The following is a 26,239-nucleotide window of genomic DNA, read 5'->3' on the forward strand; positions in this document are numbered from 1 at the left end:
AAAAAAGAAAAAAGGAAAAAAAAACTCATTTTCTATACAAAATATTACATTAACTATTATTTCATTTAAAAATAATAAAAACAAATTTATACTAAAACACAACCCAAGCACACCTAAAGCCTGTATATCACAAAATTGATCTCACATTAGCATTTTCTGTCCCAAATCCATCCAGATGCACGAAAACTATAATTAAACTTAACTTGAATCATGAGCTAAGGCTATAGTAATTGAGCATAGACAACACATAATATTTGAATCATGAGCTAAGGCTATAGTAATTGAGCATAGACAACACATAATATTACGATCATATAATAAAAATACAACATATAAACCAGCAAATGTTTTCAACATATGCGTCGATCAATTTTCCGATAAAAAGGAAAAACAGAACTGGCTGGGCAAGGTATAAGTGTGATTACTTCATATCATTACAAGACAAGACAATGACAATGTGAACAAGATACGATAAGGCACACGTTAACGTTAACGTTAACAAAAACAAAGAAACTCAGATCAACCCAGACAAGCCCCATTTTAAGAAAGTCCGAAACCATCATACCTATGAATGATGCCCCAAACTGCTCAAAAGAAGCCAGGGATTTCTCCCGGCAGAGGGGCCAATTCGTTGTTATTAAACCTCTCCTCGTCGTAAAAACCAGCTCGAACTACCCTTCCCCCAAAAAAGCGACCTTCCAGCTCTATCAGGGCTTTCGTTGCTTGCTCTGCTCTCTCAAATTGGATAAATATTCTGACAGCTTCATCGTGAGGGAAGTTTTGTTCCGTAATCTCAAATATCAGCACCCGAGTCACAGTGCCAAATTTGGTGCACTCCTCTGCTACCTCGCCTTCTAAGTCATCATCAACCTCACCTGGTCCAACCTTCACAGACAATCGATTGTATGTATGTAAATCACAAATTTAGCACACTCTTGATCTCAATTACACAAAACTGTTACCATTCACAACAACTGAGAGCCAGACAGCTAAGATAGACAGTGTATTTAACACAAGAAGGTCTCGAAGCAATGCATGTTCGTTGAGACCATATAGAAGATGAGGCTATACATTTATCAACTAAATGTTGATGATGTGCAGTGCAGGGCAATACGAACCAATGAGAATAAATAGGACATAAGACTTAACAGACACCTATTGAATTAAAATAGTAGAAAGGAAAAAAAATTCCATTTACGATAGTTATTTTTTAATCTAAAAAGGATGCAAAAGCCCTACAAAAGCCTTTAGGATCCATTTCTTTTAGGTTTGATTTTGGCCTCACATTATCCATTTCTTCCAAAACCTTTTAAATCAATCAACTAATCCTTATAGAACATGTTAATCCAGCACTTCAAAAATATAATTGGAGCCATAACAAACTATCCAAGAGTCAGCAACACCAAAGAAGACACCCCACATTTAGAAAGAATGACTCGAAGCATTGATGCTTTCTTCAAACTGAAGTTTGAGTTCAAATTCATACCCCTAGTCTATCATTACAAGGAATCTTCATTTCAAAACTGATGAAGAAGAAATAATTACATTCACAGCATCTTATTCATTCAAATTAAGCTCCATACTATAAACTTATATTCTCAACAGGCAATTTTGCATACAGTTCCTAAAACAGAAGCAAATAGCAGAAAACTCACAGATCAGTAACAAATTATAGCAAAATATGAAACTTGAGATGAAACCACATGGATATGACAACCAATTGAGCAAGAATCATATAATTTGAGTGTCTTCAAGCACATAACAATCCATACCATGTTTCTGAGTAGCACAACTCTGGTGGGAGGTCCATTAAAATTGACACTCTTAACCTTCTTGTTGGACTCACTGGCATTCACAATCACACCACCTCTCTTATCCGTCTTCTTTGCCATCAATGGAGTCGTAATCCCTTGCTCCTGCTTCCCCAAACCCTGGCCTTCCTTCCACCCCATCTTCGCCATCATCCTCTGTGCAGCAGTCATTTTTCCTTCTGCTCCTAATCCCAACCCTCCGCTCTCCGATTTCCCGATGCTGAATCCTTCGTCTCCGACGTTCACGGATGGGGGCGGAGAAGGGGATCTCGGCACGCCGCCGCCGCCGCTCATAGCCGCCCTCCTCCGCCAGGCTTCTTCTCCAGATATGCTCAATTCTTTCTCCCGATCTCGATCTCTCTCCCTCTCGCGCTCCCTCTCTTCCCTTTCCTTCTCCCTCCTCTCCCTCTCCTCCAATTCTCTTCTCAAATCTGCTTCAGCTTGTTTGCGCTTCTTCTCCCGACGGTATTCCTCGTAATCGTTCGGCCGCGAGGGATCGTATTCTTCAACGACGGAGCTGGTGACTCCGACTAGGGCAGGCTGAAACGACGCGGGAGTTGGGTTAGGGTTTCTGTTCTCGTCTGCGATTGAATGACTTGTGACGGTAGTTTTAGTGACGGTGGTCGGTTGCGCCGTTGCGGGCCTGGGCTTGGCATGTTGGGGGCGGAGGATGGTTTGGGGAGGGGGAAAAGGCTTGCGAAGGGTGGGCGGAGCCATCTTGGCGCTGCTCGACCAGACATTGGAGGTGGATGTGGTGGTGGAATTCTCATCCGCGGAGGAGGACGGCGGCGGAAGGTCGCCGTAGAGCCCGCCGAGCATATTGTCGGACGATCCAAAGGCGAAGCACAGCGCAGAGACGAGGTTGTGCGTACGGACTAACTGCAGTACAAAGATGTGTGTATAATGTAAATCAGCAGCGCTTACCAGGCCCATATGATCATATGATTACGAACCAAACCAGTCCTCCCTCAAATTTACTACACACATATTTGTAATTTTGTATTTTGAGTTTGTTATTTTTTATTTATATATATACAATTTCTTAATACAGATAATATTTTTAAAATAAAAAATAATTAATTATACTTAATCTCTACTCCATACTTTATCTCATCACATCATTCAAATAAAAAAATAAAATATATATTTCTCCAGTCACATCACCTAATTTTTGAATTACTATCCACCTAAAAATCCGTATCAAAAGTAAATATTGCACCTTATTTGAAATAGAGCAATAATTTATTTTTATTTATAAAATATTATTTCGATCAACATCTGCTCTATCAGTCTCATTTATTTTGTCTCATAATATTGGCACTAATAGAAGACAGGACGGAGGTAGTCATTTTTGAGCAAAAAATGCACTTTAGCTTACAATAAAAACAATTATTGTGTATATATAAAAAAAAATTAGACAAAATCATACAAAACATCACAAAATTGCATCATCTTTTATTTAAATCATTCGGTGTTTGTTATTTGTAGTTTGGGCATGAGTTTAAAAGTATGGAAATCATGAAAAAAAATATATATATATCAAGAATATAATGCAATTTTGTAAAATTATATGTAAATTTTATGCAATTTTCCTATTTTTTATATTAAATTACTACACATTAATAAAACTACTTTCTTCGTCATGTCACATTAAACAATTATTGTAAAGTTTTGATTTTAAATAAAATTTTAAATTAAAATAGTTATTTAATGCGATAGTTTTGAATATAAAATTAAATTTTAGAGTAATAAAATAAATAAAATTTGAATGTTTGATTTGATGATTTTGAGGGAGAAACAAAAAGTTAAAATAGTAAAATAATTTTACAGGTAAACACTTAAATGTTTTACTATCATCAAAATAATTCAAATACCCAAATGTATTCTTTCGAAGTTCCCTAAAAGCTGCGCAAACAAAATAACCCAAAAAGAAGAGCAGCTAAATTCATGCACAAATTTTGATCCCACAGTCTGAATAATTAGATTAGCTTTAGCTTATGTATGCGTACCGTATGAATGAATGTACGTATCTGTATCGTATGGATACATCATCCCTGTCGCTTGATTAAACTGCTTCCTGTGGTTTCCATCAATCACTTTCTATTTTCTGAAATCCTACGAAAATAATCAATTATATCCTACATCCTGGCTCCACTCAATTTCACCCCCAAAACTAGAGGACTGATGAAAGGCATTTTGAGCATGTGCATTCATGGCAGCTAAACCTGGGAAAAGTAAAAGAAAAACACAAATGAAACAACTCAACTGATATGCATTGCTAAAGATGGAGATCAATAATAAGACTGACCTTCGATCACTTGGTACAGCGTAGCCCACCACCCGTCTGAAGAAACACCGTACATTCTGAGGTTTTCCTCGATCTCCCTGTCGTGCTTTCCCTCCAGGACTTCCAGGAGAGTCACTACAGCATCCCTTGTTCTTGAGAGGATATTGCCATCTTTATCTGATATTTCTGACCTTAAAAGATGGTCGAGACTATTAGTGACTGCACGCCGGGCAGCTGCGTGGTGGTCCGTTGCTAATCTGTGGTTTTTGCTCCGCCTGTGTACAAGGCTTCGAAGATGAGTAGCATTCGCTGCTCCTGTGCTCTGCACCATCCTTGAAAATGCACCTTCTTCATTTTGCAGTAATGTTTTGGGGGAATCGTATTCCACAACCTGAGAAATGGAAATTGACATCACTTGAAAAGTGGATTTCAGAAAATAAGATGAAATAGAATTTGAAGAGAATCAATTATCAGTTCCGTACAAGACCAGCATCGAGAAGAAGGATGGAGTCGCAGTCCATAATAGTGTCCAAACGATGGGAGACAATTAACATTGTGCACGATTTGAATTCTTCGTGAATAGTTCTTTGAATCAGAGCATCTGTCCTAACATCAACTGCAGCTGTTGCTTCGTCTAGAATGAGAATTTTTGATCTGCGTAGTAATACTCGCGAAAGACTTAGTAACTGTCGCTGACCAACACTAAAATTCTCACCGGATTCTGATACCTACGATACAGAAAGACAGCAAACGATCAGAACTTATCCCCAAAGCCCCTGTTTTTGCATTAGAAATACATCAGAATGTTAACATTGTAAACAAGCAGATGAAAAGAAATTTCAGTTTCCAGCATCGAGAAAAGGTAAACATAGTCAAAGGCTTAGATATAGAGTTTACCTCTGAGTCCAAACCCAAAGAATCCCTTCTGACGACATCCTTCAAATGTGCTCGGTCTAGAGCCTCCCATAGATCAGCATCATTGTGTTCATTCAATGGATCGAGATTAAACCTAACAGTTCCTGATCAAAGATAAAGTTATTATCATATGAAAATAAATCAGATATGTGCTGAGAAATATATAATATTATTCGCCGGACTAAAATAAAAATGCGAACCTGAGAAAAGAACAGGTGTTTGGGGTATGATACCAAGAACCCTTCGAAGGTCCATTAGTCCATACTTTGAAATGTCACGATCATCAATCAATATTTTCCCCCTTTCCAGCTCAACAAGTCGGAATAAGGCAGAAAGCATGCTTGATTTCCCTGCCCCCGTCCTTCCAACAATCCCAACCTTGTTAGTTGGAGGAATGGTGAAGGATATTCCATGCAGAACAGGAGGAAGTTCCGGTCTGTATCTTAAAAGAACATCATCAAACTGAATAGATCCTTTTGAAGGCCAACCAGGAGGTGGACGATTGTTCTCAATAATGTCTGGACCTTCAGAAGGCAAGTCTATATATGTGCCCACCCGCTCAACAGCATTAAAACTATTTTCAGCCTGACTACCAAGTCTTAGCACACCAGTCAAGAGGCTCGTAATATTTAACGTGTAACTGAGAAGTAAACCCATCATAGAGACAAATGCCTTTTGATCTTCTGAATTTCCATTCTGCAACACCGCAAAAGCTGCAGTAAACCAAATCATCAGGCCTCCCAATGCCTCCAATCGAATAGCAAGCCAACGATTTCCACTTATGGTGAGAAGAGTGAATCTAACATTGTTATCCATGGATTGTCCATTGATCTGGGCCATGTGATCATATGCTTTATAGGCACGAATAGTCGAAAGGCCATTTAGCACTTCACCAAACTGTGCATAAACAGGAGATCTGGTAATGGAATCCAAGCGTTTTGTTTCACGAGCAGTGCTCTGCGTGTGTCAGAATGCTATGTCAAGATTCAACCATATAAAAAATGAGCTTCAACTGTAATTATGAAGTGTTCCCACTCAATAGATTAAAAAGGAGAAGGCAAGGAGAATATCGAATTATGCATACCTGGTAATAGAGATAGGCACAATAAAAGATTACTAGAAGGGGAGTAATAGCCCATAATGAAATTGTGCTCACAATTCCAATCAGGACAAAAGTCGAAATAAGTTGTGAAATTTGATTCAGAAACATGTTTGCATAAGGAGCAAGAATTCGGTCAATATCACCAAGATCTTTAGCCAATCTGTTGATAATACGTCCAAGTGGATTTGTGTGAAAGAAGATCATTGGAGCTCTAAGGATAGAATTGAGCATAGCATTGTGCAATCTTCTTGCAGCATAAATGCTTGAGACTATCAACCAAAATGAACTTGCTAATGTCACCAAAACCTGAAATTAAAAAAGATTGTATGTATTAATGTTGCTACGTATAGCCTCTTGCGATAACAAGTCAACTGGAAAGGTAAGGGGATGAGATAAAGGGGACCATTAGCAAGGGGAAGCTAATAGCTGTTTGCCTGTTTTGGGTACAGTTGAGACAAATTAACCAATCTTACTTGTCCAAGTGAAAGGATAAAATAGACCAAATTGTAGAATATTGGTCCATGTTGATCTGAGCTGCTTTGATCTGTCCAGTAACTTATCCAAATCGAACATGAAACTCGCAGAACTTCTGTCAGGACATAACATGTAAACAGAATAATAACAACCCATGCACCTCCCAAAGCATTTTTGTATCTGCAATAGCTCCCAAAAAATGATTAGCAATAAAACTGTTGTTTCTATTTAGTATTACAAATTATGCATGCTCCACATGTACCACATGCTGATAAAAAGGGTCTTTACAGTCACATCATTCATAATAGAGAACATCAATTAATATTTCTAAGAACATGCATTTAAACCAAAACACCTTAATTATCCAGGAGACATACATACATGAAGCGAATTAATTGATCTTGTGGTAGGAATTCATAATGATGCAAGGTAGATTATACAAACTTATTATAGGCAGTGGCAAAAACATGGACCAGTGCCAAAAATATGTCGGTGCCAGACCAATGTGAAGTAACCCATTTTCGGATAATGAAGATTCATACATTTTCTGCTCAAGTGTTTTCAACAATAAGACATAGAATGCATCATTAATTAGGTGAGGGGTTCGGGTGGGGTCTGACAAAAATATTGGGTGCTAGGTAAGGTCGCCAATATTTTAAGCAGCTCTGCTTCTTGGTACAGATTAATTATAAATGCAGAACGGCATATTTTGGGCTTAAGGAATCAGAAAGATTCAATACATACATAAACGAATGGAGCTAAGGTTGTCCTTGCAATCTCAAAGCCACAGATTAAGTATCGATAATAAGAAAAATGTAGCAGAAAACTTATTCCGTATCAAATACCAAAGGAAACTCCATCAACATCATAGAAAAAAGAAATGTGAGATCAGTACCTCATCAAGACATGCCAGTTGACAACACCAGTTTCTCTTTCTTCCTGCTTGATGAGAACAGATTTTTTATCATTAACTTTGGTTTGTTCAATATCCTCAAACAACCCATTGCTGAGGCCAACTGTTATATTTTCAGATTTTTCAACATCTTCATTTTCATCCTTCCTTTCCGTGTTTCCAATACTTTCCATCAATCTTTGGAATAAGGTGCCATTCTTTGAGAGCTCTTCAAAATTTCCTTCTTCCTTAATCATACCATTATGCACCACGAGAATTTTATCTACTTGTGGTAGAAAGTGCAGCTGGTTTGTGACTAGAATTCTCGTTCTTCCTCTTAGCTCTTCTTTGATGCATTTCTCAAAAACCTATGACATCCAAAAGAACATTATTACAGTACTTGTCACATATTTTGTTATTACACTAAAATTTGAACATAGTAAAACTCAGATAACCTTCTGAAACAAAGATATACTTTTCAAATTCAAAGAAACAAAATTAGATTTTAAAAAAAATAAATAAATAAAAAGGAAAAGAAACACAAAAGGATAAAATACAAGCACCACTGATACTTAGTTTCAATTCACCAACTTTCAGATGTTGAAACCGTTTAAAGTTCACATTTTATTACTAAAGCACTTGCCTCTCGCCCAACATGAGCATCTAGAGCACTCAAGGGATCATCAAAAATGTAAACATCAGAATTGGAATATACAGCCCGAGCTATGGAAATTCTCTGCTTCTGGCCGCCACTAATATTGATCCCACGTTCTCCAATTTCAGTAAAATCACCACCCTACAAGAAATTATTCAGGTAACATGCAGCTGTAAGTCTAGAATAACCAGCTCACTACCAAATGATAGTAATAGTATTCTCACAGGTAAGAGTGCAAGGTCATGCTGCAGGGAAGTCACATTTATTGCTTTTTCATATTTAGCAGGTTCAAATGGAGAACCAAACAATATGTTCTCCCGTACCTAAAAAAAAAAGTCTCATTATATCAACAATTACAAGAACATAGAAAGTAATACTATTACATCCAGCAATTCAATAAGCAAGTTACTACAACAAGTTTAAGAAAGGGAAATTCTGATAATACATCAATAGCAACACAGACAACACTATTTGACTCACTGTCGCATTAAAGATCCATGAAACTTGGGGTACATAGGCAACCTTCCCCCTTATGACAACTGTTGCATCTGTTATAGGAGGAAGCTCCCCCAGCATTGCAGATAAAAGTGATGTTTTTCCTTCCCCGGTGCTACCAACAATTGCTACTAGGCTACCAACTGGTATATCCACGTTGATATTTGATAGTGTTGGCCTTTCTTCCTGCTATGAATAAGATAAGATTTATCAATCACTTCCAACAAATATGAGAAGTGGCTACACTTTACAAAAATAAAATTGAGGTAAAACAATTACATTAGACTTTAAAAAAAAAAAAAAAAATTGAAAGAGAAAAGGCAAAAGATAGCTGTGTAATATCAAATTCAAATGCATTTGCTTTCTAACATTATATCCAGGGATCAATAAATGCTAGTGGCTGATAGTTTACCAAGAAGGTGCAATCAAATGATACAAAGTATGAAAAAAGGAGAGCACATACAATGGAGCTATCATAAAAGACTAGATTCATAAGCCTCTGATGAAAACTGAATCTTAAATAATGCACATGTACATATTACCAGACGACCAGAGTTCCTTGATTTTATGTGTAACCAAAAATAACAGTAGAGGTTCAGAAAATTTCACCGGTTTACTCAGTATTTTACTTGAATCTTATAATATTTTCAAGGTCAAAAGACCGTAAAGCAGCAAGTGGTAACCATTCAGGAGGACTGGATAACAATAGTCACAACATTAAAAATGATCTCAACCAAGCATATTGAAGAATAATTGTAATTTATCAGCAGAAAATAATAACAAACCTTTGGATCCCAGGCAAAATCTCCATTCTTGATTAAAATAGCTGGTAACCCTGGTTCAATGGGTGGGTTAGGGAAAAGATTTTGCTCTTCAGCTAAGAGAAGTTCCTTCACACGTTTCAGTGAAACATTTGCATTTACAGCCTGGTGATCACAAAATCAAAACCCATAGGAAAGATGTAAAATCGTTGTATTCTTTTTCTGCATGAGAGTAAGAACAGGAAGCTACACACACACATGCAATCGGTCCACCTATATGTATAGTTAATAAAAAAAATTGTACAAAACTATTTTCATCATAAAAGGCATAATAATGCATTCTACTACCCATAAAAACAAAGAAAATATCAGATGTGTTTGGTTGATGGTTGTATTTGTGGTTGGAAGTTGGTTGGATGAGATATATTTAATTAATATACAATTTATAATGTAATATATATGATGAAAATTAATTTAAAATATCTTTATTAAGTATTTTAAAAGCAATATCAAAATAAAATATACTCAATATGTATAAAATTTTATATAATACAATTAAATTATATATATTTATACATTATTAACATAAAATAATTTTATTTTTAAAAAACTGGAAATTTTGAATGTATATGAATAGATTTTATTGAGGTCAGATAAAATTAAAAGATTTAAAGTGTCCCACCTTGGTAAATATTTAGAGAAAAAAAGAAAAAGTTGAAAGCCTGGTGCAAACCATTAATGAGAAGGCATCCAAACAGACTCATCATTTCTTCCCATAATGGTGTGTTCTCTTCAAACTTTTTGTGTGTGTGTGTGTTGGATTTGAGTTATTACTATTTAAATAATATTTTGATGTGATGTTTATGTTAGAATAAATTATGTGTTTTTATTGGAAATTATGAGAGTTGAATAGTAAAAAAAGTGTAAAAAGAACAAAGGCTAAAGAAGTCACAGTATCAAAAACGAGAATTTCAAAGTTTCTGGTCCTAACAACTAGTGGATATATAGTCCCTTCATTGTGATTTTAGTTAGAAAGTGGAGAAATACAGTGACAAATTTAGTCAATAAGAGAAGACAGATCGTGACAAATTCAATCAAGAAGAAAAGACTGGTCATGAAAAATTCAGTCAAGAAGACAACCTGCATGCCTAATTTGCAAATAAAACTGACATCTTTGAGGATGACATTGAATAATCACAATTGAAAGCTGACGAGAACTGAGCAGCAACTTCCAAAAAGCATAGGCGTATCAATTCATGACCTATATCGTCTCAGCTAGCCATATTTTCTGAATAAAATTAACTAGAGAGATACCTGTGTTATTGCAGTGGCAATATAGTAAAGTGGGAGACGCAGCACTGCAAACAGTGAAAGAGAAGTAAATGCCCTTGCTGGTGTCAGATTCCCTCCAAACAAAGTGAACAACCCAAATGATAGCACAGTCACCACAACTGGAACACTGTTAAGTATGAAGGTACTCAGCTGCAAATAAACCAAAGTAACATCATCCAATGGTCTACCCAACATGGGAAAGGAAACTTATAATGAGAAGAGGAAAAAAAAGGAAAAAATTGCAAGCGTAACTGTATATGCCCATCATTATGCTTTGGTCAAGAAAGATTGTTACAAACATATCATGGACAATGAAGAACAATATATTGCTTATAATTCTATGGCAACAAAATAGGTTGCCTCCAGTCAAAAAATTCATAGATTTATTCAATTAGTTTTGTTTGAATAATCCCCAATCACCAAAGGATCAGATAAATTTTAATTGTGTTCCTTCATGCAATCCCTTTTACCAGAACAGAAAAGAAAAGGTCAGTACTTGATCTCAAGAACAATATGAACATGAAATGAATATTGTGATCATATATAATACGGAATCAAGTTATCTTTTCGGTGGACTGCCTTACAGCTCCCAGCATTTGAGCTCCTTGGTACCAGGATAGCTCCTCCTTTCGGACATTTTGAACTTTTATCTGGAAGCTATCTTCCCAAGTGTAGCACCTGTAATAATATTGGTTTACAAAATTACTTAAAATCAGACACACATTATGTAAGTGCATTTATTATGGACTTCAATACATAGATCTTACTTGACAGTATCCATAGAAGCCAAAATTTCATTCATAAGACCAATTCTCTTGTCTGTGCATTGCACTCCTTCTCTTGTCAATTTTTGCATCTTGCTTATTATAAATGTCTGTTCGATAAGGTGTTAACTATTAAATCAAAGTTATTAAAACTATATTTACCATCATATATGTTACATACAGATTTCAAAAACAACCCATGTAATGCGAAGGCAAAAAATCAGAATCATCAAGGTAGAACGTCTACCAACTGCTAGAGGAATCCAAGAAAAGATAATAACATACTTCTAAAAGCTAAAAACAAATCATATTGAATACACCAAAATAAGTACATTAAACTTTAGTATGAGGGCAACCATACTTGTACAGGGAATAGAAGCACAAGAACCAGTGCACCAAGAAGGGAAGCAACACCGAGTTGCAGGTAAAGAAGAGCAAGAGCACCTATTATCCTGAAAGGAGCTGACCATAAAATGTGCAAGGATTGGCATACCAACTGCATAGAGAGATGAAAGAGTGTCAACAAACCGTAGAAAATATAATTCAACTGCTTATACAACTTCGTTTTTAGCTGCTCTATATTTGTACATATAATATGATCTGAACTGAAAATAGTGCATCTCATCAAGTACTTGTACAAGGCAACTGTAATTACCACACAAATTAAAGCATAACATGCAATGAAGATTATTCAAAGGATCATCATCCAAAACTTCAACACAAGTAGCAATATACATTTCAGGTTGCCAAAAAACTAAATGGTCAACGCCTTCAGAATACATAGATAAGTTTCACCACCAGTTAAATATCAGAATCATCCTACAGGCAGTGAGAATTTAAGAACTTAAACAAAATGGAAAAATTGGAATCTTAAATCAAAGCATTATGTATGGATAGTAGGAACTGCCTTCATTTATATCTTATCTAATCAATGGTCGTCAGCATAGATCTTGCCCCAGCAAATGTCAAAATCTTCCAGAAGTTTACAGGCAATTGTCCAACAGCAAATACTACACACTATTTGTAAGACTCAAAATATATAGAAAATACAAACATTGGTGCATATGGCAGTCACTCTCTCAATTCGATTGAATTACCCATCTATCTTTAAAAAGAGATTTAGGGTGTGTTTGTTTGAAGGTTTGGATTTTGAGTTGAGATTTGAATAGTAAAAATTTTGAATTGGAATAGTTGTATGATATGATATAAATAGGTGTTGATGTGATGTTTTAAATGTAAAATTGATTATTAGAATAATATAAAAAATGAAAAATAGATGTTTGATGTGATGTTTTTGGAGGGAAAATTTTGGATGAATAGTGAAATTTTGGCAAAATTCCTCAAATAAACACACCCTTAATCTGCACCACCATTACGACAGTAAAGCATGGAAGCAAACAGAATGAGATGAAAGCACAGGTATCATGATGGTACTAGGGCGTTGATCAGCAAACTCAATAGCAGTGAAGTAAAGAAACACTTGCGATCATCTATATAATCATACCTGAAGAGCTTCAGCATCTGTCGTCATTAAATTCATAATTTTACCAGCTGTAAACTTTTTGTGACTCACAGGAGTGAGTTTAAAAGATTTGCGTAAAATTGCAGAAACCTACAAAAACATACACCCAAATAGTCTCAAGAAGCATAAAACCTTTCATAGCAAAGGCAGCTTACTCTTTATTTTTGGAACTTGTGCATTACCAACAAAAAAACAACACTTCGCTTAAATTGGTGAATGTTCTAAGGTACATAAAAGAAAAGATACTCCTCCCCTGAAGATACATGCTAAAATATATTTTGACTGAGTTGTAGCTCTTATAAACAACCCCTCAAATTTGACAAAGACTAGAAATTGTGAATTTGCTTAAACAGAATGTCAAGAGTACATATTAGTGAAGCACGAAACAACCATACACCTCTGGTTCTGATAGACATAGGAGTCCTATCGGTCAAGACAAGTGGCGGGTCCACCTAAGAGGAAGGTGGGTCCAGTGACCCAACTTGATTTAAAAATAAAATAAAATAATAATTGTTAAAAAGATATATTCGTACTTTTTTAAAGGGTTTGTTCTTTTGTGTTTTCAAACCCACTTTTCTACTATTCATTCTTTTAGTTTTTCTCCAAAAATATCACATTCAACAAGCATTTTCTGTTCAAAACATCATGCCAAATAAATATTTTTATCTCAAAAGTATTAAACCAAAAAATACAAAACAACACACCCTGGTTCTTTTACTATTTAATCTACAATTTTCTCTTAAGAACGTTACAACTACAACTTATTTTTAATTTATAATATCGCATCAAAATAACTATTTTCCCGTAAAAGTTATCAAAACCCAAAGAATAAAACAAAACTAATGAAACGCAAGTTTATACCCCCCCTAATCTACTACATATATATACCCTTTTCTTTAAACTTGCTTAGATGCGTTATATATAATGATGTGAGTAATCACTTCCAACATATGAAAATATGTTACGGATAACTTTGTGCCGCCACTTATAATTTTTTCTAGATCCACAACGAATCAGGACATTACTATAAAGGTACAAGAAAGATCAGATTAGATAACTACACAATACAGAATATCTGCTTACAAGAGTTGATCTTAGGCGATAGCCAACACGCATAACATTTTGAAAATATTGAGCTTCACATACAACACCAAAAACCTGAAGAGAGGAGAGGAAATAAACGAGCCATTAGGAGCACAAATTGGCATGTAGTAATTGTATGAGTTTGGAATCTAAAAACAACTGAAATATCACCTTAATCCTAAAGATGCAATTCCAGGAAGTTTGCTGCAATAGCTTGCTAAGTACTATTCAATGCAATTCAAAAGAAAAGAACAAAGAGAACCTTGATGCTAATCTAAAAATGTCTACTCCAACATTGGGATGTATCTGCTTTAAGATGGATACTAGGTTTCCTGAATGTTCTGTGTCATTTATTTAGCTTCTGCAAGTTAATTGCCAAATTTTAACCTCAATGGCATCTCCTATTACATTCTCTATGTTTTACAACAGCTATGTCACTAATTTCTACCATGGTCATCAACACAGACAGCATAGCAGTCAAAAAAAGATGATCAACTCTTGGTATGGATTTATTTGAACTTGGAAGTACAGAAAACTTACCAAAAGGCATGATTTTGAAGTACTAAAATATACAAACAATAGCACCATCATATATATGAAAGTAAAAGAGAAGAATTATTGCATACCACTCCTACAAAAATTGAGAACGCATATAAATGTCCAATCCAAGCAGGATCCCCTCGTTGCATGGACTGTGACAAGTAAAGTTTTAGAGAAGACATTCACTTTAAGGATAATATATTTTCAATAATGAGAATATGAATATTTTAACTATGTTATGCAATACAACTAACCTGTAAAAGTCTGTCCAGTATGATGGGGCCAATAAATTGTGAGACATCATTTCCTATCTACAATTGAAGACGAATCACAACCATGTTGTAGCACAGGAATTACAAATAAATGACACAACAGCCACAGAAACCATGGTGACATGCTTCAAACTGTTACGAAAAATTGCCACCAAAATTCAGAAGTAGAAGCACTCCCATCCTATAATTCCTCAACTTGAAATGGAGCATCCCCAAAGGAAATTATAGAGGAGTTACTCATTCTTAGTGCAATTAGTGCTCTTTGAGGTTTGACCAGATATTTAAAAGTAAAAAACCAATGTATTATAGCTAATAGAATCAAATGACAGTACATATATGATTGTGATTCAACCCCATATATAAATCCTTCATGTTCATACATCAATCTATCTCAGTTGAAAAGGGAGAATTGGGACTAAACTACAAAGGTGTTACTGCAAGCTACAATATGTAAATACAAATAATAAATGAAATGGACCATAAACAACCAACCATAATGGATTAATACCTTCCAAATGCCTCCCCACCAAAACCTACAAAATAGCACAAGAAGGTTTGTCAATGTCTTCCAAGAGTCGGAAATAAAACCACCTTGAAGTTTGAACAAGCATGTAATATAAAACTAAGAAAAAATCACATTTCCCGATGTTACCTTTCACCAAGACTACGATTTAAAGCTCTTAAGAGGCATGGCTTAGGCTTTTGAATCTCCTCCTCCCAGCAGCTCTGAAACCTACACAACTTATCCAATATTATATCTTGTCCTGGAGATAACTTCTTTTGAGGAAAGGAGCATGAAACTCGGTGGCATCCAAATTATGAAAAAGTTAGGGAACGAAGAAAGAATGACTATGAATGCTGACGTACGAGTCATTGAGCACTTGTGTTCTATCCCAAATATCAAGTTTCCAGATATCCTTCTCATTGAGAGGCCTTTTGGACCCCAGCCGCATGACTGAACTCACCCATGCAAATGTGAGCTCTAAGGAAGGAAGAAATCAATCATTAGTAGAAGGACCTATAGCAACAGCTAGGAAAATTTCGGGAAGTCAATACGTATTGCAACAATTAGCCACACACAATGGATAATTGACAGCATGCCATCCGTATAATAGTAAAGTATGTCATCGAGGCAATATTTGAAGGACGCAATTGCATACTAGAAAACATGTTGACATGCCTCTCTGGACATACTTGCTCTCCGCCTGAAAGTTCTTCATAGGCATTACCATCAGCAAATTCCACTTGCATGGGAGAATATCCCAGATAAGGATCCAATTCAGGTATATGCACAAGCAGCATAACACCAAAAACAACCTACAAGATCAAAACAAGTATAAAATGATATTCATTAGATTCTGCAAAGAAAAGCGGATCAAAAGTGTGAACCAATTACAACTTCAGGTTTGTTGTCTTCAAATTTGATCCTCTTTCAATTCAGTTTCGGATCTGGCATAGATGCAATAAAAAATTTTATGCCTGCTGCAACCACTAGCCACATAAGAAGTTTAGGAGCTACTCAGCTTTATTGAGGTTCCAATAAAACCACAATTAACTACAAATAACCCACTCCATCACAATAAGTTTTCATTAAGAATAATGAAAAGTAGGTGTGTAACAAACCTGTAAAATAACTTCACTGATATATAGATACAAACCATGCCTGCAAATGTAAGATGTATATATAAATTTAGTATACAAATTGCAAATAAAATATCATAATGCAAAATTCTACTGGATCAACACGTACTTTTTATAATTCACTTATATATATAAGGGGCAAAAAAAAAAGAGCATTATCCAAATTCCCATGAGAATTGAAGATGCTACTTCAGTTTTCAGGCAGGATTCAGGGGAAGCCATCTTTGAAGCATCTTTATTAATATACTGAAGAATCCATAATTTAAAAAGTCTAATCAGAAAAAAATAATAAATAATTAAAATCTAGAGATATAGGTGCAATGATCTCTCTAATGGCTATTCAACAACCAATCAAATATAGCAACCAGCCAGCCAAAGAAAAGTAGGTCATCTTCCCTAATTGAAAGTAACAAACGCTACCATTCTCAATAACTTCACAGCAATATGAGTTACATTTTCTGCTTTTTCCATATGTTAAGGAATTCCATACAACAAAACAATGTTGAACTCAGTATTCAAACCTAGTTTCGCATTTTGAAATTCTCCAATTCCCATGGATCGTCAAAAAATTAAGTTGCACAGCTCATATGCCACAAACAATAGAATTTAGAAAGCACCAAAAGTTTGTGTGCAGGCAACCACACAATAATCGTTAATCTCAGCTCATCAAGCAATTTAAAAAAAAATAAAGATAACCTTCCATAACAATCTCTGACAGAGAGAGCAAGATTCAGCATCACAGCCTGCCCCACCAGTGAATACACAACCCCAAATCTAACAGACCACCGGGATTCAAAAATATAGACCTTCGTTTCAACTGCAAGCATTACAAGCACCGAGCACCATGCCAAAGCCTCAATGACAAGAGAAACCATCTATGACATAAAAGTATAAAAGTTAATATACTATCCACAAGAAGATGAATGAACTAACTTTCAAAGAAAAAAAGGATACAGGTGCAGGTCCAATAATGGTTTCCTGTATGTATATAATTGGAAACAAGTACTGTAATCGTTTTTAGTCAATGTTAATCTACTAGTACTGTGAAAATAAGTTTTTCTCGTCAATTATTTTCATTCTCCCAGTAAACAAAAAAGGTGGCAGAATAATTAACATGGCGCTAGTACTTATTTGTATTCCAGAGTCAAGTTACCAATTTCCTTAATCTCTATATCTTATAGAAGTTTCAAAACAAAAGGGGAAAAAATAAAAGAAAAGATGAATGATAACAAACCATAGCATTTTTCATAAAAATTTGATACTAGAAATGATAAACCTACCTCATTTGGAGCAACACCGGGTTGACCATCCACATTGAATGCGGAAATTCCCACGAACAATCTAAAGAAAATCTCTACAGTGCAACAAAGAGCCAATAATCCTAAGATGTAACTGTAGAAATTTGACCTCAATCGGAATCTCTGAACTGACAAATCTTTCATTAATCGCCATATCCGGTTTAAGCACAGGCCCAATAGTACAAGTTCCGAGAGACCAATCACCAATGAGTCAAAAATACAGAGTGTATAACCACCAAATGCATTTTCCACAGCCAAAACCCCCCTGCCTGCTGGCTTGCAATACCACTCAAATAGCTTGGGAGGCATTCCAACGACACAAATTCCTAATAGTCCTCAGTGTACAAACTCGAATAACTCATGAGCTCGGCAACAACCCAATTTAGAACTACAGTTGAATGTGAGCATGTGACTAAATCTTCCAATGAGAATTTTACTCAAGGTAATCGAAAGCATTGAATCATATTTAAATATAGAAGAAAAGTAAACCTTAGGCTCATAAGCACCCCCCACCACGAAAAGATCACACATAATGGGATACAGAAACAGCTTGAGGAATCTGAAGATAGTTCAGTTCAGTTACGGCAGCTGGAGAACTCCACCATTTGTCAAGATTCTTGAATCTTTGAGAGCAATTATCTCAAAGAATATATACAATTCAAGAACTTCGATCTCAAGATGCACGTCAATACCTAAAACCGATCAACACGACGAACGTAACAGGTACAAGTTAGGAAATAAATCAAAAGCAGGGGCAACACATTTACTCAAGTCCAAGTGACTAAATACGAAAACCAACAAAGCTGTAGGCAGAATGACTCAAACAACCAAAATTAAGCCCTAGATAATCCTACATAACAAATAAAGAAGCCCGAAATCCCACGAATAGAGTGATAACACGATCGAATGTTCTTGATGCAATAAATTCCCAAGTCCCAACACCAAATGAAAAAAGGAATTCAGAAAGAAAAAGTAAAGAAGGAACCGAAAGAAAAAGAATTGGACCACAACTTCGTATACCTTGAAAAGGAGAAGCGCACTCCTCAGTCAGGGGCAGGATGACACAGGCGCCCCGTACGGCGGTTAGTGTGGGAAAATGAACAAGCCGAAGAAGTCAACAGAAGGCTCTGAAACTACGAGGAAGATATTTTCGTAATATTTGGATTGTCTGGTGGGTTTTCTTGGGCCAAGCCCATATCAATATGTTCGGGCCGGGCCATAATTTGGGCTCACAACCGTTATAAACATGTGGTCCAAAATGGGTCTGACCCTTTACCATTTTTTTTCATAAAGTACCATTTATTTTAATTTTTTTTTATTTTTATATAATTGAATGTGTATATATATATATATATATATACTTGTTTCAGTAGGAACAAAATCAATCATCAAATAATTTAATAAATCAAAATTTATGTGTATAAAAAATGAGAATAAAGTTTTGAACTGGGGAGGGTAAGGTACTATAAGGTTAAAGAAAATTGATAAGATGAATAACACAACATGGAATGATTAAAAAATTAATGATTGATATATAATTGTATTAATTATAATATTTAATTATAATAAATTAGGATGATTAATTTTTGCACGTGATCCCCTCCATGAATAATGTCATCAATGTAGAAGACCTATATTGTATTTTGGATGCCTTTCGGAGTTCATAAATATTAAAATAATTATTTGTTTAATATGTTAGACTACAAAAATTACTTTCCTCGTCCAAATGAAAAATGATCATTTGGAGTTTTGTAATATATTAAAAAATAATATTATTTTATTAGTTAAAGAAGTGTGTATAATTTTTTTATATTTTTGCTTTTTTATTTTGATTTTGATTTTATGTATAAATTAATTGGATACATAACAATATGTTTATAATTTAAATAAAAATTAAATAATTTAAATTAGAATGAAAAAATACTATTTTATTTATATAATAAATTAATATTTAATATATATAATAGGAATCACATAAACTTACAAACAAACACACAACCTGAAGGATCTCTTTGATTGTGCTTTAAATTTAAAATCACAATTATTCACATTACCCTTTTTAATAAAAATACAATATTTCATTTTACAAAAAATTAAATTAAAATTCAATTTAAATAAATTTCAATCTACACCCAAACAAGATTTGTTGTTTTGAAAGTGGTGTTTTTTTCACTATTTTAAAAATAATAAAAATTAAATAAAAACATTATTGAATATAATATTTTAAGTATAAATAAAAGTTTGATAAAAACTTTTAAATAAACATAAAAATACTCAAAATAATACTCTTCCCCTCTTATTTCAAAGTAATTTTGTCTTATTTTATAATATTTATTTTTTAGTAAAAATAATAATATACGAATATCAAAATATTATTAATTTTTATTTAAATTACAAATATATCATTACACGTACACTTAATTTTTACATAAAATCAAAGACAAAAATATTAAAATATTTTTACACATGCTAATAAAATACTATTATTTTTTATTATATTATAAAATCAAGGGCCTCTTCCATAAAAAGGAGTGAGTAAATTTTACAAACAATAATTAATTATATCAATAATAATAATAATAATAATAATAATAATAATGAGTAGTAATAACCCAACGGATGTGTTTGGTTTGTGTTTAACTTTTAAAATCAAAATTACAACTATTCATGATGGTTTATTTTGTGTTTTGGTTCCAAGAAAAAAAAAAAATTATTGTCAAAAATAGATAATTATACAAATAATATAAAAATAATAAATGTATATAATATATTTCCCGTCCCAACTAATTTGTCTCATTTAGTTTTAACACAGAGTTTTAAGTATTGTGCAATTAGTAATTAATTAAAAAGTTTATTAATAAAAATAATTATAATTTAAATAAATAATTATATATTAAGATTAAAATACTGAATATTTAACTAAGATAAGAAAATTATAAATGATGAATTTTAAAGTGTGATTTAAAGTGTATAATTATATTTTAAAAAAAAAAAAATTATGTGGAACAAATATAAATAGATATAATGAACAAATTAAGTCGGACGGAGAGATTATTAAATTTTTTGAAAAAATATGTAAAAATATTTTTTTTAAAAAAAACAAACCCTTTATATGTACTTATTTTTAATAAAAATATATTCAATTATTTTTTCTTACACAATACATATTAAATAAAATTAACTAGAATGAGACGTATTTTTTTTATTGGAATACAATATTTAAAATATATTTTTTAATTTTTATTTTAAAATATCAATAACACAATTTATATTTTAAAAAAAATTAATAAAATAATATTATAATTTAATAAACTATACTTTTTTTAATGCAGGAAATATAAACTTAAATCAATGTACAAATAAACTGAAATAGACCCGAAATAAATCGGACCAGCTGGACCCAACTTTATGCGGTCCTAATTTGCTTCTTTTTTGTCATGTCCTTGGACACCTGCGATATTACAAAACAGCACGGTCAGTGTGGGGCGTTTCAGGAACCACGACAAGGGCACTCTCGACTTTTCACTATCAAAAAGTGGGGAAGGTCCTTTCCAAAGTCCAACCCACGCCTACTGTACACTCTGCCTCTGTCTCTGTCTATCAGGAGGAACAGAAACGGATACCACAGGCAGCAGCTCCGGGACTGGTAAGTCCAAGTAAATCTCTGCCGTTCGTTTCTGCAAATGAACGGCTAAGATGCATCTACACACCCCACCACCCAGCCCCACCAGTAAGACCAACCTTACGTCACGAAGCAAAGTCAAGAGCATCCCGATGGCGCATCGATACGCACGTGACTTGCAGGGGCTCCTCACGTGCCAAACACCAGTGTAAACTCTCATGCGTAATTTCGCTGCCTCGAGTGATATAATATTTAGCTCACATTATAAGTTATTTGAAATTATAATAACCATATTTACTTATATAATCGTATCTGAACTCTATATAAGAATTATAAGATTAATTAAAATATTTTTACTTTATACACGAGTGAGATAAATTATAATTTAACAACACCTTGAAAAAACTAAATTAAAGAAAAATAAAATAAAATAATTTAGGTGAAAATAATAATAATAATAATAATAATAATGATGACCTCCATGCACTCCACTATAATACCAGTCATCAGTACGTAAGGATCTAATTAATAGAGGATTTTGAAATTTTAAAAAAAAAATTAATATAATAAAACTATTTAATATTTGATTTGTTACTATTTTATAAGAGAAAATAAATATATTTTAAAAAACTATTCCATCTATCGTTAGAGATGTTTATCTTTTTCTCTCTTAAAAATATTTATATTTATTCGTTTAGTAAAAAATTATTTTTATTTTTTAAAAAATTTTTACTGTAAAAAAATAATAAAAAAGTATAAATTAAAATCCTACTTGTTAAAACTCATGCACAAAAAATTCGAACATAAATTTTGAAAGGAAAAGAGTATTAATTAAATAATATTAAGACTTAATGGCTAAATGTTGCGTCCCTCTCTGCCTGCATATTTGTCCTTTCTCTCGCATTTTTTCTTCATGTATATTCCTTCAAGTTAAAAAATAAATATTTTATTAAAAATAATAAAAGTAAAAGATAATTACGAAGATTTTTAAAAATTTGATTAATGATTAATGATGATAAAAAGAGAATATGAAAATCATAATAAATAAGTGGTAAAAGAATGATAAAAATTAAATATTTGAAAATTTAATTTTGTTAGAATTAATGATAATTAAATAATTAATGGAAATAAATTAAATAATTAATTAAAATAAATAGTGTAATAAAATTCTTTAAACTAAATATATATATATAGTTATGGTTATGGTTATGATTTTAAAAAATAAGGACATCAACACGTTATATATACAAATAACACATATGTTGTGAATAATAAATGTACTGATGTTTTTTAACAATGACAAGTGTGTATATATATATATAAGCATATAATATGCTAAAATCAATTGGTGTATGTTGTACGAGAATATAGCTTATGTATTATTTATTGTATATATTATTCTTTGTATATATATATATATATTAATATTGTCAACATGTAGATTCTGAATTCTGATGATTATAGTATGTATATATAAATGGATATCCAGTTCGGTTCGGTTGTGCTGGTAATCTCTTTTTCTGGGTGATTGCCAACTACTTTAGACTCGTTTCTTCTTCTTCTTCTTCTTCATTCACAGTTTCAACTCTTGCACTTGCACTGTTCATTCGTCACCAGACCAGGCATACAACATTCCATTAATCACAGTATTATTATTCGTATCTGATTCTTCCATTGACCGACCACCTAATAACATAAAAGCTGCTCCTGCTCCTGCTCCACCATTGCATTGTGTACATGAGTGAGCTCCGATCCTCGTCCATGGAAAAAATGCAGGCCGACGAAACCCTAATTTGGAATTCCGAGGAGCTCATTTCCGAAGGATTTAGTTCCATGAGCAGCGACACCACTGTAAGCCACTGCACCAGTTTCAGCCGCCTCTCATTTGAGCTTCCCACCGGCTCGCCGGAGCAGCCGCCGCCGCCGTCGATGAAGCCGCACCGCTCGTCGGACTCCTCTTTTCAACCGATTTTATTGAAATCGAATCTCAGCTTCCGCGACTTCAGCTTGGTGCGCCAGATCGGCAGCGGAGACATCGGCCGCGTTTACCTCTGCCGCCTCCGCGGCTCGCCGGAGGACGGCCGGTTTTACGCCATGAAAGTGGTGGACAATCAGGTGCTGAGCTTGAAGAAGAAGACTCAACGAGCAGAGACCGAGCGGAAGATCATGAGGCTGTTGGATCACCCGTTTTTGCCCACGCTTTACGCTGAATTCGAAGCTTCGAATTTCTCCGGCGTCGTGATGGAATACTGCTCCGGCGGCGATTTGCATTCTCTCCGCCATAAACAGCCGCAGAAGCGATTCTCCGTCGCCTCCGCTCGGTATGGATCGTACTCTTCTCTTCGCCATTTTTTAAAAAATTTGAAGGTTTGTGATTAAAAAGTAACTGCAGCTTTATTTATGTAACCGCCATTAACGGAGCTCGGACGTTTCCAGGTTCTACGCGGCGGAGGTTCTGGTGGCGCTGGAGTACCTTCACATGTTGGGAATAATCTACAGAGATTTGAAGCCGGAGAACGTTTTGGTTAGGTCGGACGGTCACATAATGCTCACCGACTTCGATCTCTCCCTCTGCTCCGACGCAATTCCGTCCGTCGAATCTCCGGCGGGTGTTCCGCCGCCGTCGTCGAGAGCAGGTCACAGCGCGGCGACGGTAGCCACTTTTCCCGGTCTCTTGAACCGCTTTTTCCGGTCGAAGAAAAAAAAACGAATACGGGCGGCGGAGAACCGGGTCTTTGTGGCCGAGCCGGTGGCGGCCCGGTCGTGCTCGTTCGTGGGGACTCATGAATACGTGGCACCTGAGGTGGCATCGGGTGGGCCCCACGGGAACGCCGTGGACTGGTGGGCCCTGGGGATTTTTATATATGAGATGATATATGGACGGACGCCATTTGCTGGTTCGACGAACGAAGCTACGCTGCGGAACATTGTAGAAAACCCCGTTACGTTCCCACCCGACGCGCCTTGCGGGGCGAGTGAGGCGCACGCGCGCAGCCTGATCGCGGGGCTGCTGAACAAGGACCCGAGTAGGAGGGTCGGGTCTCGGCGCGGGTCGGCGGATGTGAAGACCCACCCGTTTTTCAAGGGGTTGAATTTCGCGCTGATCCGGTCCGTGACGCCGCCATCAGGGGCGGGTATTCGGGCGCCGTTGCCTGATAGAACGGCGCCGTTCAACGTGTACTGAGTGTTTGGTTGGCAATATATGAATGTATGTAATTAATAAAACAATCAACATAGTATAATATAATTAATTAATTTTGTGTTGCTAAGTTGACACTACAAGATCTTATTGGTGAATGAACAAGGTAAATATAAATATGTGTAGAATTTAAAATTGGCAAAAGGGGTGTTGGATTTGTAAGAAACAACCAATAATTGGTTGAATTGGAGGTGAAAGAGTGGATGAGACATGAGAGAGAGGAGGGTAGTGTAGTGTAGTGTAGTGCACTCAGCTCTTCTGACTCATGCTGACTCCTGAAAAGGTGTGGAAAATCTTGCCCAAATCAAGCAACCATCTTCCAAATAAAAAACACTTTTAGCTAATAATAATGTGGTAAGAATGGAGTGGCAGTGTAGTAATAAACAGAAGAATGTAAGATAACAACAAAAAATGAAAGGAAAAGGGATTTGTTGTATCCAAAAGGAAATCTGAGATGATGAGATGAGATGATGTTTGTTGCATAAATAGACAAGTGAAGTGTAGAAAAGTTAAAAGCAACAGAGGGGTAAAGGGACCCCTGGGCCTGTGTGTGTCTGGAAATCCCAAAATGAGGTACCCTTTTATTTAGGGTTTTATTTTTTTTTCTCGACCTTTTTCTCAACACACACATGCCAAGAATATTGTTCCAATAATCTTTCTTGCTTGTATAGTACTCCCAACTATAGTACAGGTTTCTCATTTACTTATTTTTTACAATTTTATATTACCATAATATTTTTTAGTTTCTAAGTAACAAAAATATTGTACTAGTTACATGTAATATGGGTGTATTACTGTAGACACGAGAATTTAGGTAAAGTATAATTACTAAGTAATTAAGAAATGTATTAGTAAAAATAATTATTATTTAGTAAAAACAATTATAGATTAAGATTAAAATAAGTAAATAGTTTAATTAAAATTAAAAAAAAATTATAAAATTTAAAATTTAAAATGCGATTAAAAGGCATAATTATATTTACAAAAATAAAAATGACAAGTTATATAAGACGGAAGAAAATAGAAAATAAAAACCAATTATACGAGACAGAAGTAATATTTATTTTCATATCTCAAAGACACAAAGCAAACTAGTTTTTGCAGGACAAGGAAAAAAGGACCATACTACAAGAAAGGACCAGATATTCATGATTTTTTATTTTGTTTTAAGATAAATTATTAAATAATAATAATAAAAATAGTTCATTTGCATTTATAGATAGGACAAAAAATACCAGTGTATATTAAGGACGTGTTTAGTTCGGGTGTATGTTATGTTTGGCATCTATATTTTGTGTTTATTCAGTGGTTTAATATAATTTTTTTTTATAGAAAATAATAATTTTTTAAAGAATACAATTTAGTAACAAAATAAAAAAGAAATTTGCTAAAACAACGTAGCTCGAGTCCTAAACTCCTACACCCTCCCCCATATTTATTCCTCTATGTTAAAGAAAAGAATAAAGATTGCTTTAAGATAAATAAATAAAACTATTATACAATTTTATTAAGTTTGTTATAAAAATATAGTATTAATTTTTTCAAAATTTAAATTCACTATAAAAATATATCTA

General features: G+C 34.4%; 3 protein-coding genes across 13 annotated transcripts; 1 reads left to right on the forward strand and 2 right to left on the reverse strand.

The window, feature by feature from the left end:
- Window positions 1-281: 281 nt before the first annotated feature.
- Window positions 282-3,969, reverse strand: LOC127254898 (DNA-damage-repair/toleration protein DRT111, chloroplastic). 2 transcript variants are annotated; one of them, XM_051280244.1, is made up of 3 exons: window positions 3,821-3,969; window positions 1,773-2,690; window positions 282-885 (listed from the first exon to the last, which is right to left on the reverse strand). In XM_051280244.1, exons 2-3 carry the CDS (start codon window positions 2,628-2,630, stop codon window positions 589-591), a joined length of 1,155 nt encoding a protein of 384 aa, XP_051136201.1. In that variant the 5' UTR covers window positions 2,631-2,690; window positions 3,821-3,969; the 3' UTR covers window positions 282-588. The 2 variants fall into 2 exon arrangements, with proteins under 2 accessions (XP_051136201.1, XP_051136199.1); XM_051280242.1 differs by lacking the exon at window positions 3,821-3,969 and having other exon boundaries at window positions 1,773-2,778.
- On the reverse strand, window positions 3,784-18,963 carry LOC127254896 (ABC transporter C family member 2-like). Of its 10 annotated transcripts, none has more exons than XM_051280234.1 (29): window positions 18,865-18,963; window positions 18,334-18,536; window positions 17,827-18,232; window positions 17,243-17,421; window positions 16,529-16,568; window positions 16,066-16,222; window positions 15,773-15,887; window positions 15,558-15,638; window positions 15,414-15,438; window positions 14,888-14,944; window positions 14,720-14,785; window positions 14,094-14,168; window positions 12,993-13,100; window positions 11,850-11,984; window positions 11,492-11,598; window positions 11,309-11,402; window positions 10,707-10,874; window positions 9,417-9,557; window positions 8,617-8,820; window positions 8,361-8,459; window positions 8,125-8,277; window positions 7,485-7,849; window positions 6,589-6,769; window positions 6,098-6,421; window positions 5,214-5,970; window positions 4,996-5,117; window positions 4,581-4,826; window positions 4,120-4,489; window positions 3,784-4,036 (listed from the first exon to the last, which is right to left on the reverse strand). In XM_051280234.1, the coding sequence occupies exons 3-29, from the start codon at window positions 18,151-18,153 to the stop codon at window positions 3,939-3,941; spliced, it is 4,794 nt and encodes a 1,597-aa protein (XP_051136191.1). In that variant the 5' UTR covers window positions 18,154-18,232; window positions 18,334-18,536; window positions 18,865-18,963; the 3' UTR covers window positions 3,784-3,938. The 10 variants fall into 10 exon arrangements, 8 of the variants coding, with proteins under 8 accessions (XP_051136191.1, XP_051136192.1, XP_051136193.1 ...); XM_051280235.1 differs by lacking the exon at window positions 18,865-18,963 and adding an exon at window positions 18,699-18,829; XM_051280236.1 differs by lacking the exon at window positions 18,865-18,963 and having other exon boundaries at window positions 8,617-8,817; window positions 18,334-18,829.
- A 3,940-nt stretch (window positions 18,964-22,903) lies between these two features.
- Window positions 22,904-24,958, forward strand: LOC127254685 (protein kinase PINOID-like). Its single transcript, XM_051279923.1, has 2 exons — window positions 22,904-23,787; window positions 23,903-24,958. Exons 1-2 carry the CDS (start codon window positions 23,204-23,206, stop codon window positions 24,648-24,650), a joined length of 1,332 nt encoding a protein of 443 aa, XP_051135880.1. The 5' UTR covers window positions 22,904-23,203; the 3' UTR covers window positions 24,651-24,958.
- Window positions 24,959-26,239: the final 1,281 nt, after the last annotated feature.

The sequence above is a fragment of the Andrographis paniculata genome, unplaced genomic scaffold (genome assembly GCF_009805555.1).
Source record: "Andrographis paniculata isolate CXL003 unplaced genomic scaffold, ASM980555v1 Contig52END, whole genome shotgun sequence".
NCBI lineage: Eukaryota > Viridiplantae > Streptophyta > Magnoliopsida > Lamiales > Acanthaceae > Andrographis > Andrographis paniculata.